This window comes from Typopeltis vanoorti, chromosome 4 (assembly GCF_054136105.1).
Source record: "Typopeltis vanoorti isolate ZY-2024b chromosome 4, IOZ_Tvanoo_1.0, whole genome shotgun sequence".
Taxonomy (NCBI): domain Eukaryota; kingdom Metazoa; phylum Arthropoda; class Arachnida; order Uropygi; family Thelyphonidae; genus Typopeltis; species Typopeltis vanoorti.
In genome coordinates this window covers 97546226-97563742 of record NC_143552.1, presented here as the reverse complement: position 1 = coordinate 97563742, position 17517 = coordinate 97546226, and the positions used below count along the sequence as shown (strand labels likewise).

The 17517-nt window shown below is 35.9% G+C and overlaps 1 protein-coding gene across 1 annotated transcript in view; it reads right to left on the bottom strand.

Moving 5' to 3' along the window:
• Positions 1–17517, bottom strand: part of LOC150107530 (uncharacterized) — an 82776-nt gene continuing 65259 nt past the window's right edge. The window contains exons 11-14 of the mRNA XM_090392123.1: positions 11268–12071; positions 11051–11132; positions 294–424; positions 1–251 (exon numbers count right to left, since the gene is read on the bottom strand). Coding sequence (XP_090248249.1) covers positions 1–251; positions 294–424; positions 11051–11132; positions 11268–12071 — 1268 coding nt within the window. The remainder of the gene's footprint in view (positions 252–293; positions 425–11050; positions 11133–11267; positions 12072–17517) is intronic.

Below are 17517 nucleotides of genomic sequence, written 5' to 3'. Positions count from 1 at the left end.
TCAATATCCGCCACGCCTCGAGTGGTTTCCTAATTGTTGACTGTACCATTCTCTGATGGCTCGTTTGTCTCCAGGACTTTCTTCTCCCGAAGGACTTCTAGGAAGATTGCGATCTTTTTTATCTGGACGGGAGTACAATGCAGCGACGTCGTTGACCATGATCTCGCTGGCCTCTCTGAATCCCTCGATAGTTCCAGTCCCGCGGATGTCCAACGTTTCTTGACGAGACACAGGCATATGGCCGTTCATTGCTGCTTTGTCCTGCGGACCTGCCGAAAGTCCATTGCACTTGCCGTCGTACCGTAGATTCTCCCAAGCTCGCCTGTAGTACTTGTGAAGTCCATGTTCTCCGCTGCTATTGCTGTCGTAGGTGGTTATGGTTGTGTTGTCCAGCGATCGTCGGCACTTCCTCTTGTTCCTTGTCCTGGGAAATGGTGGGTGGCAAAGATCAGATGAGCGAGACGATGACTGGTCATTTTAAGGTCTAGTGTAGCCTGAAATGTTAGTGAACGCGAAGAATTAGGCGTTACAGCCCAGGGAACTACAGGGTTAAACTTCCCCCACCACTTCTATACAGTTAGTAGGCTTAAAATGTGGGGAAACACTTGGTTAAGATAAACGCATTTTATAAGCAATTAGATCTAGTTCAATCCAGACTCCATAAAAAAAAATAGGATTTAGGGGTGAAGTGAAATAAGAGAAAGGATAAGTAATTAATATGAAAAGTGAAGAGGCGCAAACGTAATATTTAACCAAATTCCTTTATCTTTGGGTATATTTAAACTCACCTTCACATTGCTGATCACCAAAGACTCATATAGAACCAAATTTGTATGGTTCCTGTTTGAACATGTTGATCCATCATATTCAAGATACACCACCACCACATCTTTAAAATGTGGTGGATTATAGATATATTGTAATGAACATTAGACCATATCTATGGAGAATAAATGAACTGTTCACAATAATCAAATTAGAATTCCGAATACCAGTAAGCATATACAAGATTCTGATTTTACGTGAGATAATTTTTGTAGTAATTGTAGCAGTCGAAGTTCTCACGAGAATTCAATAACTATCTTGGTACCAAAAGGCATGCAGAATGAATTTCGTGGATACTTAAAGCAATGCAAAACCATGCTGATGGATCAATTATTTTAATATCTACCTCATACGAGGTCACAAAAAAGCTTTTTTTGTGTGCTACTGCAAGTTGTAATCTTTGGAGAAAACAGTCTAGGAAAAGCTGTTACGAAGATCAAAGTTAGAAGCTGAAAACCGTGGATTGACCCGCCAGCTGTTCTGTTCCTAATTTTTTTTACATATTTGAAGAAAAGTGAAGTCATGGATGTGGCCATGCCTTAACAAAATTACTTCTGAAAGGGTTTAAGATTAAAAAAAAAAAGAACTTCAATGAGAAAGTAACGGGGCCAGTCTGTGAGATAGAAGTCATCTATAGCAGACTTCTGGATGTCATCAAGCATTCTAAGGGAAGTTTTTTTGGTATGCAATCTCAGAAATAAGAAGAGTATTCCAAGTTGGATGAATAAATCTAAGATTTGCATACTGTTAGAAGCTGTACAGGCAAGAAATGTCGAACGGAAAGAACAGATTTACTTTTGGAGAATGATGAAGAGGCTACTGATGTGGCGTGTTTGTGCTAGGAGAGGCTAGAAGTGTCAGCCCGTAAAAAGAGGTCCGCTCTTGACTGAACAAGTTTGTATTATCGTAAGGTAAGGTGCAGTGAAATACAAGGCTTTACAACTGAATGCGAGTTAGCGCCATACCCAAGTGCCAGAAAAAACTTGTGCATCAACGGAAGCTGGTAAGAAATATGGCCGAAGACAAGTCCAGTTCATTATGTTTGCTAATTGTATTCTTTTGGCTGGTTTTCTTAAGACAATATAATTACCTCATGGTATTAGCCCTAATTCTAGCCGGCTAATCTCAGTTCACATTTTAGCGAACGTTATGAATTCAAGAATAAATCAGTAGCAGAAGTGTTCCCGCAACTTTCTTCGAACATCACTCCTCTAATTTAGATGAATTTGTTTTATAGGAAGGTTGATATAAACAAATAGGAAGGATAATTTCGTGATTTTTTCCTTTAATTTTTAGTCAAGTCAAATAAATTATAAACCCATTAATGTAAGTAAAAACCAAAGAGGTGTAATAAAAAAAATAAGACATTTCAAAAATTACTAATAAAATATGATTATGGAATACTATATTTTAATAGACATCCAAAAGTTGCACAGTGAGAGGCAGGAAGTTCCAGGGTAGTAAGGGAGTTGTTGAAGTCATGGATTGCCATAAAGAACCCTTGAAGTATATGAATAAAAATGAAGTATATGAATCAGATGTCCAAAGACAAATTCTTTAAATGTGAGAAAAAGAAATAATTTAAAACAGTTTCAGTCGGGAAAGAATTTCTTCAATTTCCTTTTGGCTGTTTATATGTTTATAAGTTTAGAAGACTTGGACAGAAGGACGAATTCTAGATGATTGGAGTAGAGCTCTCATAGTACCCGTATATAAAAAAGGAAATAAAACTGAATGTGTGAATTGCAGAGGTATTTCTCTACTGAGTGTTCCCGGTCAGAGTTACTCAAGCATACTTGAGAAACGGCTGAGAAGGATTGTGGAAGAAAAGCTTGGTGAAAAACAAGCTCGATTCAGGCCAAATAGAAGCTGTCAGATCATATTTTCACTTTACAACAAATAGTTGAGAAATAGTTTATGTTTTGTAGATCTGGAAAAGACATATGACAAGGTACCGAGAGAGAGAGAGAGAGAGAGAGAGAGAGAGAACTTTTCAAAACAGTACAGTTGTATGGTGTAAATGGAGCATTATATCAAGCAATACTTAGTCTTTATTTGAGTTGTAATTCAGCAGTTAGAATTGAGGTACAAGAAGATGGTTTAATGTTAAATCTGGTGTCAGACAAGAATGTACGTTATCCCCTCTGTTATTCATTATCTATATGGATCACATTATGAAGGAAAGTGGTATTAAATCCGATATCAAAATTGGAGATGTTAATGTCAGCTCTTTGCTTTATGCGGACGATGTTGTACTTCTAAACAAGTTATACTTCCGCTACAAGTCTGCAAGATTCCCCGACTAAATTGAATAACTGTTGTAATAGATATTGTTATGAATGTCAGCAATAACAAGACAAAGACAATGAAAATATCAACTGCATTGTGAATGGTGAACCTATAGAACAAGTAAAGCATTTCAGCTGCTTAGGCACGATTGTTATTGAAGATGGTAAATTAAATATGAAAATAGACAACAGAATCAACAAAGCTGGTAAGGAAGAAGTCAAGTGAATAAATATATATGAAATAAGAGAGAAATTAGCTGTATACAAGACAGTGTTCAAACCAATTTTAACTTATGAATCTGAGAGCTGGGTTAGAAATAAAACACTTGGCCAAAGAATAGCGACTGCTGATATGCGAGTCCTGAGAAATATTAGAGGCGTGAACAGATGGCATCAGTGGCAATATCATATTAAAAACGAGGATATTAAGAAAGAACTTGACATTGTCAACATCCAGGAATGCGTTAGAAGAGCTAATCTCAGGTGGTATGGTCACTTACAGAATGGGAGAGGAAAGATTAGTAAAACAAGTGTTCTTTGCCAGGTTGGCAGGAAGACCCAGAGGAAGACCAAGATATAGGTGGATTGATACAGTAAAATACACGAATAAAATACAGTATTAAAATACATTAATAAATAAAATTTAATTTTGCAATGTTTCAGAATGAATCGAAAAATACATGAACTGAAAAAAAAAAAGTAAAAGTAAAATATCAAACTTAATGATTTTAGCATTTGTGAAATACACTTTATAAATATGTAATTTTGAGGTTTATAATTGTCGGGGGAGCATTCAAGATACGAGTCCACTTCTACGAATGTACCTATCGCGTAGTTTGGAGAGTAATTATCTGCATTTTTCACACGTAACCGCGTGGAGTTTAACTTTTCTTTTAAGCAATTCCAGTCTGTATTTGATACACGTATTCTACTTATAAATATACTTTGTAATATAACATGGATCGTTATATTTACACTAGATTAATCGGGACTGTCGGTATGTAGATATACTGTATATATTTTGGTGCTATAATCTGCGAGATGATTTTTGTTGCAGTTCTAATACCTTTAGATGTTTAAAACAAAACGAAAGGTATAATTTATCGAAGTGTATCAGGGTGTTTTTTTTTGTTTTTATAAAAGCAAATAAATAATTTTCAGATGTCGATATTATTCACTACACTCTCATGAGATCAAAAGTAATATTTTAATATAGAGAATGTCGGACTTTGTCCATAATGGACAATGTAAAAACTGAAATAGTACGCATGGAAAGAACAGGATCATAGATAAATATCACAGGCAAATCTTTAAGAGACCAGCGCACACCCAAACCACACGTCTAACGGGCTGAATCTACTACTCAAGTGAGATATTTAACAATCCACGTAGGAAAGAAACTAATGGTTCACATGGTGATAAATGAAATTCTACTACAATAAGAGAAGACTAGGGTGATAAAGAAAATTATGGCTGGTCAAGTGACATCAGTGATAGATGAAATGGCTAAAGTATACATCAGAAACTAAGAAATATGGGGGATGATAGATTACTGTTTCCGAAAAGCTCACATGAAATTTGTTATTCAGAGCCCTAGACAGTAAGACAAGTTCTGAGAGTAAATGGAAATGAATTGTCAGTATTTCGTTGAAGTCTTGTATGGTTTGAAACTGAAGTAATGGCTATTCAATTTTTATTAGAGCAAACTTGAAGTGTTGATGTTAAATCTGTGCTAATACACTGGTTACGCGAATGTAGCCTTGATGAAACCATCTCACTCTAGGGACTATTTTTGTTTTTCTGAAATATCGAATGTGAGGAAGGCTCCAGATTAACTACCAGTTGTGTATATTAGAACCATCCATAATTTACCAGTTTGTTAATAATTAATTATATTAATCAATATATTAATACAGATGGCATAATAAAGTTAAAAGCATATACGTAAAAATTGCGGAAGTTGTTCAACAATATTACCATCTAAAGTAAAGTTGATTTGTAGATTCGTTATTAAATTAGATTAACATATATTTTCTTGAATTTTGCATAGCAAAATAATTCTGATTCAATGTTTTATGTTTCAACTAATAACTTCCAAAGTTACGCACATTGATTTATAGAATATGAAGGGTTTCCAAAAAGAGGTGGGGATAATGGTAGATCGTACATGGTCAAAACTTTGTTTGAAGGAGCAGACTGGTATACATGAAGGGAGTATTTGTATTGTTACCTCATATGGCATCACATAGGGGATTGTGCAACCGCAATCCCTCAGCTGCAAAATGGACGGAATTCGTTGCCACTTAGTAGGGAGAAAATGACATTAAAATATTCATCTTCCTTCTTGATAGGAAAAAAAAAAAACTAATTAAAAAAGATAATGGAAACATGTGTTTCTGTTTAGTTTCTTAAGAGTTAAGGGGAAAAAATTCTACATCACGTAAGCACAGTCTCTTGTATCCATAGATTTACACATGTTTAAAAAGTCTGAGTGCAAGATCTTTAGAAGCCAAGTGGCTAAGCCGGTGTTTTGCAACTGACTGCGATGTACAGCAAAGTCATTTCTATTAAGTTACATTCCACGCTGGGACAAATGAATAAACATCTCCCGCGATTATATGGAGATTTATGTCGACCTACGTGCCATGTATATTATCATAAAGTCCTTTTCACTTAAGAGTGCTTGTTATTTCGTTTTATTGAAACATCCTCTCAACATTGCTAGACTGCTATTAGAAAGATCTGTCGTCTACACCGCAAAATAGGTGATATGTCTTGAAACACTGGTTTCCAAAATTCAAGGAACAAACACCTGATACCATAAACCTAAAAATTCAAGTTCCGTTCAATAGAAGACTTCCATAACTCAAACTCTACGAACAATTCGAAGCTATTAAAAGAAACTTAACTGTAAAGTTTCTTGGGATTTATTTTTATTACCCATAGTTAAAGAACAGTTAAATATTTTGCCGTTAAAACGACGAAGTTAATAAGTTTTGGATTAGCATTTAGTAAAAGGTTGGGAGAAAAGTAATTACAAATTTTACAAAACAAAAACAAGATTTCTAATCAAGTCAACAGTAGAGTTCTATGAGCAAATGACTAGATGGAAAATCCATTAAATAACTGCTTTTGTAAAAAATTATAACTTGTCAAAGAGGAATTTCCAAATAATTGTTTGCTGCATACGTTTATTAAATCAATATGTCTACACTTTCGTGATCAACTAATTATCATCTATTATGTTATTAATAATAATATAATACCTAATTATCATAACACAATTTGTGCGATTTAAATAGTTGTAAGCAAATTATAAATTCAAAATGACCATCTACAGAAAGCATTGCATGGTTTTTAAGAGAAAAAAAAATTGAGATTTTTAGCAAAGTAATAGCCAATTGTTACGTTATACAAAAGTATTTAAGCACTAGCAGTTTCCCAGATGTTTTGTATTTTATTTTCGCATTCATTCTTAGCAGTTTTCAGTTGAAACGAGATAGCAGTGCCCTCAAGTGCCCATATCGGTAGTTGAATGTCAGCGCACTTCACGAGGGCAATGTACAGCAGTTTAATTACATGCTTACAAGAACCACTATGAACTGTGGGGACGATTCTCCCCCCCCCCCCATAAGTTTCTAATTTTAAGATATTCAGGAACACTTCTAAAAATAGAAGGTTTTTTTTTCCCTCTAGAATGCAAGCAATCAACATTTTCAATCCCCACCCCTCTAAGGTTCTTTTTTTTTTTTTTTTTTTTGGTGGAACATATAACAAACACCATCTTTTTTTTTTTTTCAAAAAGCAAGAGAGCGCGAGATGATGTTACGACTGGCCATCTTAATTACACACCACTGTCAACTACCGCTGACAGAAAAACTAAATTACGAGTAGAAACTGTAGCGGCTCACGATTTTTTGGGATTCTAAATTATTTATTTTATTTATTATATATTTTTGTAGTATCTAAATGGGTCAAGAATTCAGTAAAGTATTGGAAAGCAAATTACTTCACATGCTTTTTTAGTTATTTATTTATTCTAGAAGTATCGTATATATAGCAAGTCGTATTTCTATTTGGCATATTTAGATTGTTTACCTATATTAAACTTTATCCCAACTTGTTTTTTCTCTCTTTTTTTTTTTCATATCATTTATCCCATCATATTTTTAAGTCATAAGATAATTTTTTTATTTATTTTTGCTCTTATTCTGCAATTTTCACGCCATTATTAAAACGCGGCATTTCCTAACCCAAAAATTGCATAAGCAAATACACTGACTTCATAACATGAATCTAAATAAACATATGTGCTTTCTGTTTAAACACTGCTTTTTGCACCTCACTACATAAAAGTATATCTTTAAGGATAATCTATAATATTATGGATCTTAAATGTTTTAGTATGGATATAAACATCTTAACACGAACAATAGTGTAATATTATTCTTTTGATACGAACCGCAATTTTTATTCGATTAAAAAAAAAAGATATTCTTTGTTGCACCATATTACTTGTTACATTTTTACGTTGCAAAGAAGTATTACAGAATTACTATATTTTAATCATTGTACGATTAACTGAACTTGATTAAAGCTTGAAAGATTAAAATGCTTGCATATTTCACTGTAGAATAAACTACAAGTTACAAATATGATTATTCCAACAAATACGTAAAATAATTGTTGATTTAGGATGAGCTAAATGTGGATGAAATCCCACCCCCGAGGTCGTCTAGCTATTTCCCCTTTCATTCTTCAACCAATCCTAGCTATTACTTTCTAATATTATGAAAAGGATCACAGTATTCCCAAAGGTTCTGGCAAAAGAAATAGCCGGGAACCATCTGTTCCAGAAATGACACCATTGGTACTGTAACGCACTTTTGTTAAAGAATGAAAAACAGTCAAGTGAACAGTTCAGAGATGCATCGGTCACCAGAATCCCCCCCCCCCCCCCCCCACTCCCAAAAAAACTTCTGGTAATCGAATTTTTTTCATCGGATAAGTCAGTTATAATTTCGAATTGCGATGTCTCTCAGGACAAGGGATTGTTGCGCTAGACGATCGACTCAAACTTTGCACTAAAATTTATTCTATTGCGAATAAAGGAAGAGGTATATATTATTTGATATTGAGTGGCGAGTGTCATTTTGAGCCGGTAGATGGCGCTGCTCTCAAAATGCACGTTTAATTTTATGCGACAACGTTCGCACTCGATTTTGTGCTGCAAAGAAAATGCAGAAAATAAAGAAGAAATTATCTTTTGCTAGCTTTCTGTAGATCGTTTATTACAATTAAATGAACTAAATCATAAAAATAAAAGGATAATCAAGATTTATATGTATAAAAAGTTACGTAAAATATGAACTCGCGCGACAACCTGTTACATTAATCTGATTATTATAATACTTGCTGTTCTGATGATTATTCTTCACTTCTCTTGCGATCACATCTTTGTGGAAGTTTCATTGTACATTCATTTCCTTCTCCAGGTTTCCTACTTTTAAACTGTGCTCTCCAATCTCTTATTGTATTTTTTTTCTGCAATGCGAAGCGATTTTTTTTTTTTTTTTTTTTAACTTTCACAAACACGTATCACAATGAGCATGTTCCATATTCGTCAGACCTTTTGCTATATCCACCATCTCTGCTGTAATTAACCAGGCCATCTGCCAATAGCACTTTTCCTCGAATGCTTCGTTAACGTCCCTGCGGTTTGCATCATTTATAATCTTGAATGCCCAGTATAAGACAATCATCCCAAAAAAGTAAGTGCGCACGATACGCAAGCGTGAACAGCTGGTTCATGAAACACTTTTAATTGCCGAGTTGGGTAATAGCCAGATGTCTCAAACAGTTCTGTCATCATATTTTGCATAAAAAATTCGTGATAGTAAAGCTATTACAAGGGACGAAAATGTGCCTAACTATGTGAATTGTACTTGGAAATTAAAATTTTAAAGTCAGAGTTCTATAGAAAATCAGTCCTATATCCGCGCGGTTAGCCGAGTGGCTATGCGCTTCGCAACCATATGTCTGGGAAAGGAGTATCCTGGGTTCGATTCCCGTCGCTGACGTGAGGAGCTTAGGATTTTCTCAGACATAGCCAGTCAGCAGAAGTTAGCCTGTCTTGGGCGTCGACTGAAGGGTTTTCTCCCCTAGTTTATCTGGGGTTTTTCATCCCGCAAGCAGCCAAACCGGACTTGAGTACTCAACACTTCTACAGACATAGGATACACCCGGAGGCATAGAGCCAAACCACTGCCGTTAAAATGAATAGAAAATCCTCGATACCGCAAGGTAAAAGAGGGAAAAAGAAGAAGGCGGCGTCAGAGTCCTATAGAAAATCAGTCTTGAGGCGAATGTTTTTATGTGGCTCCTATCCACGAAGGACTTTTTATAAACTTATAGTACATCCATACCGTCGGTGGGCTAAGGATTTCTTTACATGCACATACATATACATACATATATATATCATTTTATTTTTTACCTGGTCCGAAATCCTGCTCTAGAGACCAAACCCGGAACTTTCTCAAGGCACTTCAGACCTCTAAGAAGTGGTCTTAACACTGGGTGATGAAATTCATCTGCCACCTAAAAACAATCACTAACACCCACGTCGGGATTCGAATCTGTAAGCCCCGTTGGGTGGAAGGCGGATACGCTAAACACTCGGTCAATCGAGCCGATGTTTACTACTGATTTATACCTTAAAATCCGAAGCCGAAATCACAGTTCGCATAATGTGAAACATCTTTTACGGACTGCATTTGAAGTGTCACTAACAAAAAAAAAAAAAAAAAAAAAAAAGACAACTAAACAATATGGAGTGGATGACAGCGATAGGGACTTCAGGAACGACTGTCATTACGCAAATTTTGAAATTTTCTTTTTGATTCAAAATCCTGAATAGACCAACGACGTCTTCAATATAACAAATAAGAAATCTCACATGAAAGCTGATTTTTCTGAAGAACTATGGATAGGAATAACTTTTCTCCTGTGGAATCTGTTTTTTTTTTTTTTTAGGCAGCCATTCAAGAGCTCACTAACTGTACATTAAGGTGAGTTGTGATCTACACACAAGAGCGCTGTGCATAATCTACGCAGGAGAGCGATCATATTGAAGAGATGTAATGCGAATTCGTGGATTAATTAACGTGAGCAGTAGTGTAGCATCATTTTTTTTTTTTTAGGATGACAGGTCTTAGATCAATCAGACCAATTTATCAATAATCCATTTCGATTAAGCAAAACAGGTGAATTCTTTTTTTTTTATTTTCATTGTGCTTACTGTATTAATGATGTACAGCTCTATTAAACTTCAGTGCGAGTTCCGGGAACAGAATCCAAAGGAGCACTTCTATAAGTGACCATATACTATTTGTTAGAAAACTGAACAGTTCACGCAATTTATCCTTCAGTATTATTTAATCTATATTGTATCTCCAGCTGAATTTCCTTTCCCTAGGCAACAAATGCCTCATTCTTTTATTTTCAGCATTAAGAGTTTGACTACGATGTAATTTGCAGCGCTGTAATCATGAAACATGCGTTGATTGAAGACGTCAAATGAGTTGTATGAAATAGTTAAAGAAAACCTATTTTGCATTGGTCAGAAATCCTTCGAGCACTAGAGTGAAGCAATAGAAATGGCTGTGGTCAATTAAATCCCAAATTCATTTGGAATGGTGTATTTTAGATTGGATAGCTTTCATAGCATGCCTCCAGTGAAATACTGTCAACGACATGCTTTACAATCGAATTTTAATTCGACAAAGATATGAGAAAGTGCGGTATAGAATTTAGTTGTACTATTATACCATAAATTATTTAATAATATTCAAATTATCCCAATTAAATGGATGGTTTTATATGCTCCTAAAATTGAATATAAAGTATTTGAATATAAAAACACTGTAGTTTCTTACCTTCGAACAAAGATCAGAATCAAAGTGATTGTGATGGCTATCAAAATGAATCCTCCAAATACTCCTAAGGCAATAATACCACCTAAAACAGAACATTTCATAATATTTAAATGCATGTCTAATAATAATGCAATTAAACGTTAATATATAATTCATATTTAATTCGACAACTTATTGAAATGATATTCGCGACGGGGAAAAAAAAAGCATGACTTACCCATATTTAACTTAGCTTGTGCTGCAATTGCAGACCTGCCATCCAGTTTCTGTCGCACTTTAGATTGCGTGTCAGCTATGTCATTATCCTCGTTCCTAACAGGACTTTTTGGAGAAGGATGTGCTGCCATAGTTGGAGTTGAAGAAGGAATAGTTGGTCTCGTGGGTATCACAGGAGGACGGCGGTTACGAGAAGGAACTTCTTGGTCAGTTCTTCTGGAAGGAGGTTTGTTTCCTCCTTGTGGAGGAGATGGAGGTTTCTCCACCACTGGAATATAATTGGAAGGTGCCTCCTCTAATAAAGGGCTCTCGTCGTGCGATGACTCATCAATGGGAATGTACGTTCGGGATGGAGGACTGTGCTGCGTTGTGGATGGTAGAACATTCACTGGAGTAGGCTTTCTTGGTAGTACATCTGCAGATAGTGTAGGAGATGAAGTGGCCGGTACAGTACGGATGAATGCAGGTTGTACAGTGGAGGTAGTTCTGGTGGACGCAGGAATCGGTTTGCTAACCGTGCGGGTCGGAGACACTGCAGGAGAAGGAACACGAGTGTAAGATGGTTGTAGTTGAGCCACACTAGAATCACTGGAGTATGTTGGATACGGTTGTGGAGGCTGTTTTGGTGGAGAGATAGGAGACAGAGCTGATGGGCGCTGCGATGAACTAGGTACAACTGGAGGTGGCGATGGTGGTCGCTTTCGCGGTGGTTGTGGAGGAGCAACAGAAGTTGGTGGGTTGGGTCTTGAGGTTGTAGAAGTGGTGGTGGTGGTTGTAGTGGTGGTAGTAGTAGTGCTGGCCATTTCTTAAATAGAACAAAAATAATCGATTATATCTCACATACTTAATTATTCTAATCAATTTGTTGCTTATGGCTTATGTAATACTAGAATTAAAGTACTGCAATTCGAAATGTGTTTTTTAATCCGTTATATTCTTAATATGAAAGCAAATAAGCTTAATGAATAGATGTTCTTGTTTGAAAATAATAGTAATGATGAGAAAAGCCCATTCATTCGACTTTTCGTAGCAAATGTTTTTCACTTGGTTACAAAATAAATTACGCAAGAAGTTATATTCTTGTTAAATCATTTATCCAAATGTAAGCAAACAAAGTTTTCGTGTGAAATACATTCACAACTAAGCTACTTGTATGCAGAAGCTGATGACTTCGCATCAGTTGCCTTAGTACAACTACTGTATCTCTGATCCGGCATTTTAATAAGGTGATACATTTTTAACACTTGTACATGGGATATATGACGTCTGAATTAATTCAAGCTTGGTATCTCTTCTGAGTCTGACTCCCATCGATGAGACCTCGATAAAGGTCGAAACGGGTCTGGGTAGTGACCCCTCCATTAATGCTTAGCATTATGCACGTTCACAAGGAAGTGTGCGTTGCATTATGGGACCAGAGCAATTGATGTGAAGTATTAATCTCTCTATATGTACAAGTAGCCTAGTCTTGAAGATACTTCACATGCAAAGTTTGTTTGCTTGCACTTTGGTAAAAGGAGTAGACAAGAATAATTTCTTGGCAAGTATAACTCAATTTTTATAGGGGGAAAAAAAACATTAATCACTGGGTTATGGTATATTGTTTTCTTGTAACCCAAGAAATAACGTCAGATACTGAAAACTCATCTTCAAAGTGGTACTGAAACCTTATCTTAAATAATAATAAGATGGAAAACTTCGTATTAAAAACTATTTTCGCAAAGTATGTTTATAGCATCTGAGGTTTTTCCCCCAAAGAGTATGCCACGCAGTTTAAAGAAGTAAAACGTCTTGGCCTGTCAATTTATACAAATAAACAGAAAGTTGTCAATGGACAATGAATCAGGTAAATAATTTTTGTAATTACATGAGCATCAATACTGCATATTTTAGTGAGATATGCTGGTTTCACTTTCATACTAACATACCAATTTTGATGTAGGCATGATGACAATTGCACAATGATCATTTTTGAAAACACGAGTACTAACAAGTGTTTTAAAAATTATACTGACAAGTTATTTCTTTCATTGTGCTTCGCTCTCGAAAGTACCGTATTATCTCAATACAGGAAGTGTGAAATAAAAAAAAAAAACATCCTAGTAAATGAACTGAAGAAGTTTCTTAGCTCAGCTGGTATCGACAATGCCATTTGGTTGGAAAATCCTGGCTTTGAATCGCATCTAGGATGAAGAGAACTTTTATAACGACTTTTCAATTGAAAGTGAGTTAGCCGGTCTCATACGGAGGTAGTAGTTTATCTCAATATTTCTTTTTTTAACGATTAACAGACATAAGACACTAGACTCAGTCTTGGTTTCTTCGGATGTAGTCCTAGATAACCACAACAACTGCAACACGATAACTCCTGATATTCGAATGCACACAGCGGAGTTTATGGAACACGATCCGAGTTAAATTAATGACGTTAAGGTATAAGATATAAAGGCTTCTTCTTCGGCACTACAGCCCCGTGTAAGACCTTGGCACCTTCCATTTTTGGGTTTCATAACTCACTACGAGTTGGAGTCGTTAGCCCCCCCCCCCACGCTTAACCATCTGTAATTGTCTGTGAAGCGTTGTGTTCTTAAGACTGGTTTGCCTGCTTTGCGGGAGGAAAAACCCCAGATAAACTGGGGAGAAAAACCCTGCAGTCTACGCCAAGACCAGCTAACTTGGCTATGTCTGAGAAAGGATCCTTAGCTCCTCATGTCAGCGACAAGAATCGAACGCAGGACACTCCTTTCACAGACATATGGTTGCGGAGCGCAACTTGGCTTATTGGTGCGCGTGGATAGGCGTATGTGTTCGTCAGTCATTTTTGTAATAGATTTCACGGTTTGATATGAACACAGATCGATAAGAAAATAACTATTTATTAACTTAAAAGCTAATATTAAAAAGGTGCCGAGATATCAATTTGATACCAAACTGCATGAAAATTAGGAACAAGTTGCACTCGGCCAAAGCCCAACGTATTTATAAAAGAGCGAGTTTAGCACTATTACGAGAACAGGTATACGCTACTCGCCGAGAACTTTCAAAAATAAATTCCTCCATCAGTGTACTACATGATATATTATCTGACATTTTGAACCCGGAGCTATGGGATATTTTGGATAGAATCTCCGACTCGACAGCCAATAAAGAATTCGCTAAAGTTAAAAACCGACACCGGAAAAATTTGAAATCCTCCAACAACGCAATGCTACGCAGCGGCCACAATTTCATCAAGATGGGGGTGTTGTGAACCTATCATCGACAACCTTATCCAAAGAGGCCACGAGTACATTAAATCTTGGACACAATTTTGCCGTTACTCCTAAAATTGTGCCTAAAACCAAAATAATGGCTTCTGTTGAACACGGGATTTACCACTTGCCTCCAGCTATAGCCAATAATATTAGGTTAGACGTTGCCAATATCCTTATCCATTCTAAGCCTCCCAAAAATAATATCCCACATAAAGAAATAATAGCTCTAAAAGAACTACGCAATAATAACCAAATCACACGAAGCAAACGCAACTGTAGTAATGGATACAACAGAATACGAAAGCAAAATGCACGCACTTCTCCAAGACCGCTCAACATATCAAATCATAAATCGAGATCCCACCAACTCACAAAAGAATAAGATGTGCAAGTCATTGAACAAAGTCACTTCCTGGCCAAAAGAAATTGTCAAAAAACTCAAACCCTTGCACGTTAAAACACCCAGAATATATGGTACTCCTAAAATACACAAACAAGATACACCTTTGCGTCCTATTGTAGATAGTATAAACAGTCCTACATATAAACTAGCTAAACATTTAGCCAAATTACTAACCACTTACACAAACAATTCTTCCTCTTTTGTTAAAAATTCTACCCACCTAAAAAGTATTTTAGAAAACCATACCTTAAATACTTCAGACCTAATGGCGAGTTTTGATATCACCTCATAATTCACTAATGTACCACTGATTGAAACACTTAACTTACTAAATTCACAATTTCCACCAGATATATTTCAGCTATTTAAATTCACAGTACAGGCAGGTTATTTTACTTGGAAAGGGAAAATATACAAACAATTAGATGGGACAGGTATGGGTTCGCCCCTTTCTCCCCCCCCCAGCCAATTTCTACATAGAACATTTGGAAAAATTGGCTATCAACACAGCCACTCTCAAACCTAGTCTCTGGCTACGCTATGTTGAAGATGTGTTTGCTATTTGGCCACATGGCCTAGACACACTGAATACAGTTTTAGTGCATCTAAACAGCCAGCACTCTAAAATCCACTTTACAATGGAACTAGAGGCCAATGACTGCCTACCCTTCCTGAACACACTGATCACACGTCTTCCAGAAGTTTCCTTATCATTTTCGGTTTATAGAAAACCCACACATACAGGGAGATATTTACACAAACAATCACATTATCACCCTTCTCAACAATATGGTATCTTAAAAACACTAACCCATAGAGCTAGAGCAATCTGTTCCAATGACATTGCTCTCACTGCTGAACTTTCTCACCTACGACACACCTTCTTAACCAATGGCTATAATCCCCATAACATAGATAAAATACTAAATGCTAACCAGAAATCTCCCCCACTATCTACCACATAAGACTACAACAAAACTATCACCATCCCATACATTAAAGGCACATCTGAAAAGATATCTAGGGTGCTTAACAAACACCAACTACGCACAGTATTTAAACCTTATGCAAAATTAGCAACTCTCATCCGTTCACCTAAGGACAAATGCACTCCTTTATCACATCCAGGGGTCCATGAAGTGCCCTGTTCTTGCCATCAAGCCTACTATGGACAGGCAGGAAGAACTGTGGACATCCGCCTCAGTGAACACAAAAAATATATCCGACACTTTCGCTATGGCAAGTCGGGTCTGGCAGACCATGCTTTGGATAACCCTGCACACAGGATCAATTGGAAAGAAACAAAAATAATGCACAGAAGCTTCTACAAGTCAGAGAGGTTGTTCCTGGAATCAACAGAAGCCTTAAAACATACTCCAAACCTTAACAAGTATGGCTGTATAAATCTACCAAAGATTTGGGAGACAGTCATCTTAAGACCAAATTAATATTTATTACTTTTATTTTATTTCATTTTTTCAAACTTTCTAAGACTATCATTTGGACTACTATTTCAAAACTTTGATTTTTTTTTTAAACCTAGATGGCGCCATATTAGGACTTCAGTCTTGTGTTGCACGCCGCAATTACTTTTACTAGCCCCACTGTTACACCGGTTTGTGGTTGTTTTGCATTTGTAACAAACTTTGTGTTGTGTGCTCTGAAGATGCTGGATATAATACCAGCGAAATATTAGCTTTTAAGTTAATAAATAGTTATTTTCTTATCCATCTGTGTTCATATCAAACCGTGAAATCTATTACGAAATTGGCTTATTGGTATAGAAAATTATCCATATACATGTGAAATATCCATATGAAATAAATGCTATACTTATAAATAATATTACTTTAACTCAGAAAGGAAATTACTTTTACAGCAAAATGAAAGTGGTATTTTCCACCTCGAGACTGATAATCTACAAAACCACAAAATCCAGGTATGTGCACGTAGCCATTTTTGGGTATTAAAATATTTGAATTTCAATAGGCTATATAAAAACATCAAGATTAGATGCGTCATTTCCTACAGTGTTTTCTTTCTATTTTTTCTTATTTGAAGTTGCTCGAGAATTGCATGTATATATGGGGTCTTAATGCATTCTTGCTAAAAGCTGCAGCTATAATTGAACTGGTTATTGAATGAACAAAAGTAAACGTAATTTCTGTTAAAATAACATTTAGACAGATGTACGTATGGACGTCGTCGAGACTGGTTTTGCTGTAGTCAACTCATTCATAAACACTTTATAATACTGTACATTAGTATTTACAGTCTCAAGGCGAACAATGCGCTGTAATTAAATTTGTACTTTACATAACTTATATGTAAGTACCATCTGTTCTTATGAAATTTAGGAAACTAAACATATTACTATTTTCTAATGGTATTCATTTTCTAAGTCACACACTTGTAGCACTCCATGTAATATTACGAATTTCAGGGCCAATATCAAACTGCCTTTAGCGTTAAAGCAATAGTAAAATATAGTTTAGAACGGAAAAATAGTGGAGCATTTTTTTTATAATCAAACTTATCAAATTGATAAACAATGTTATCACTTTCGTGCAAGTGTACTTTCCGTGATGAAACTG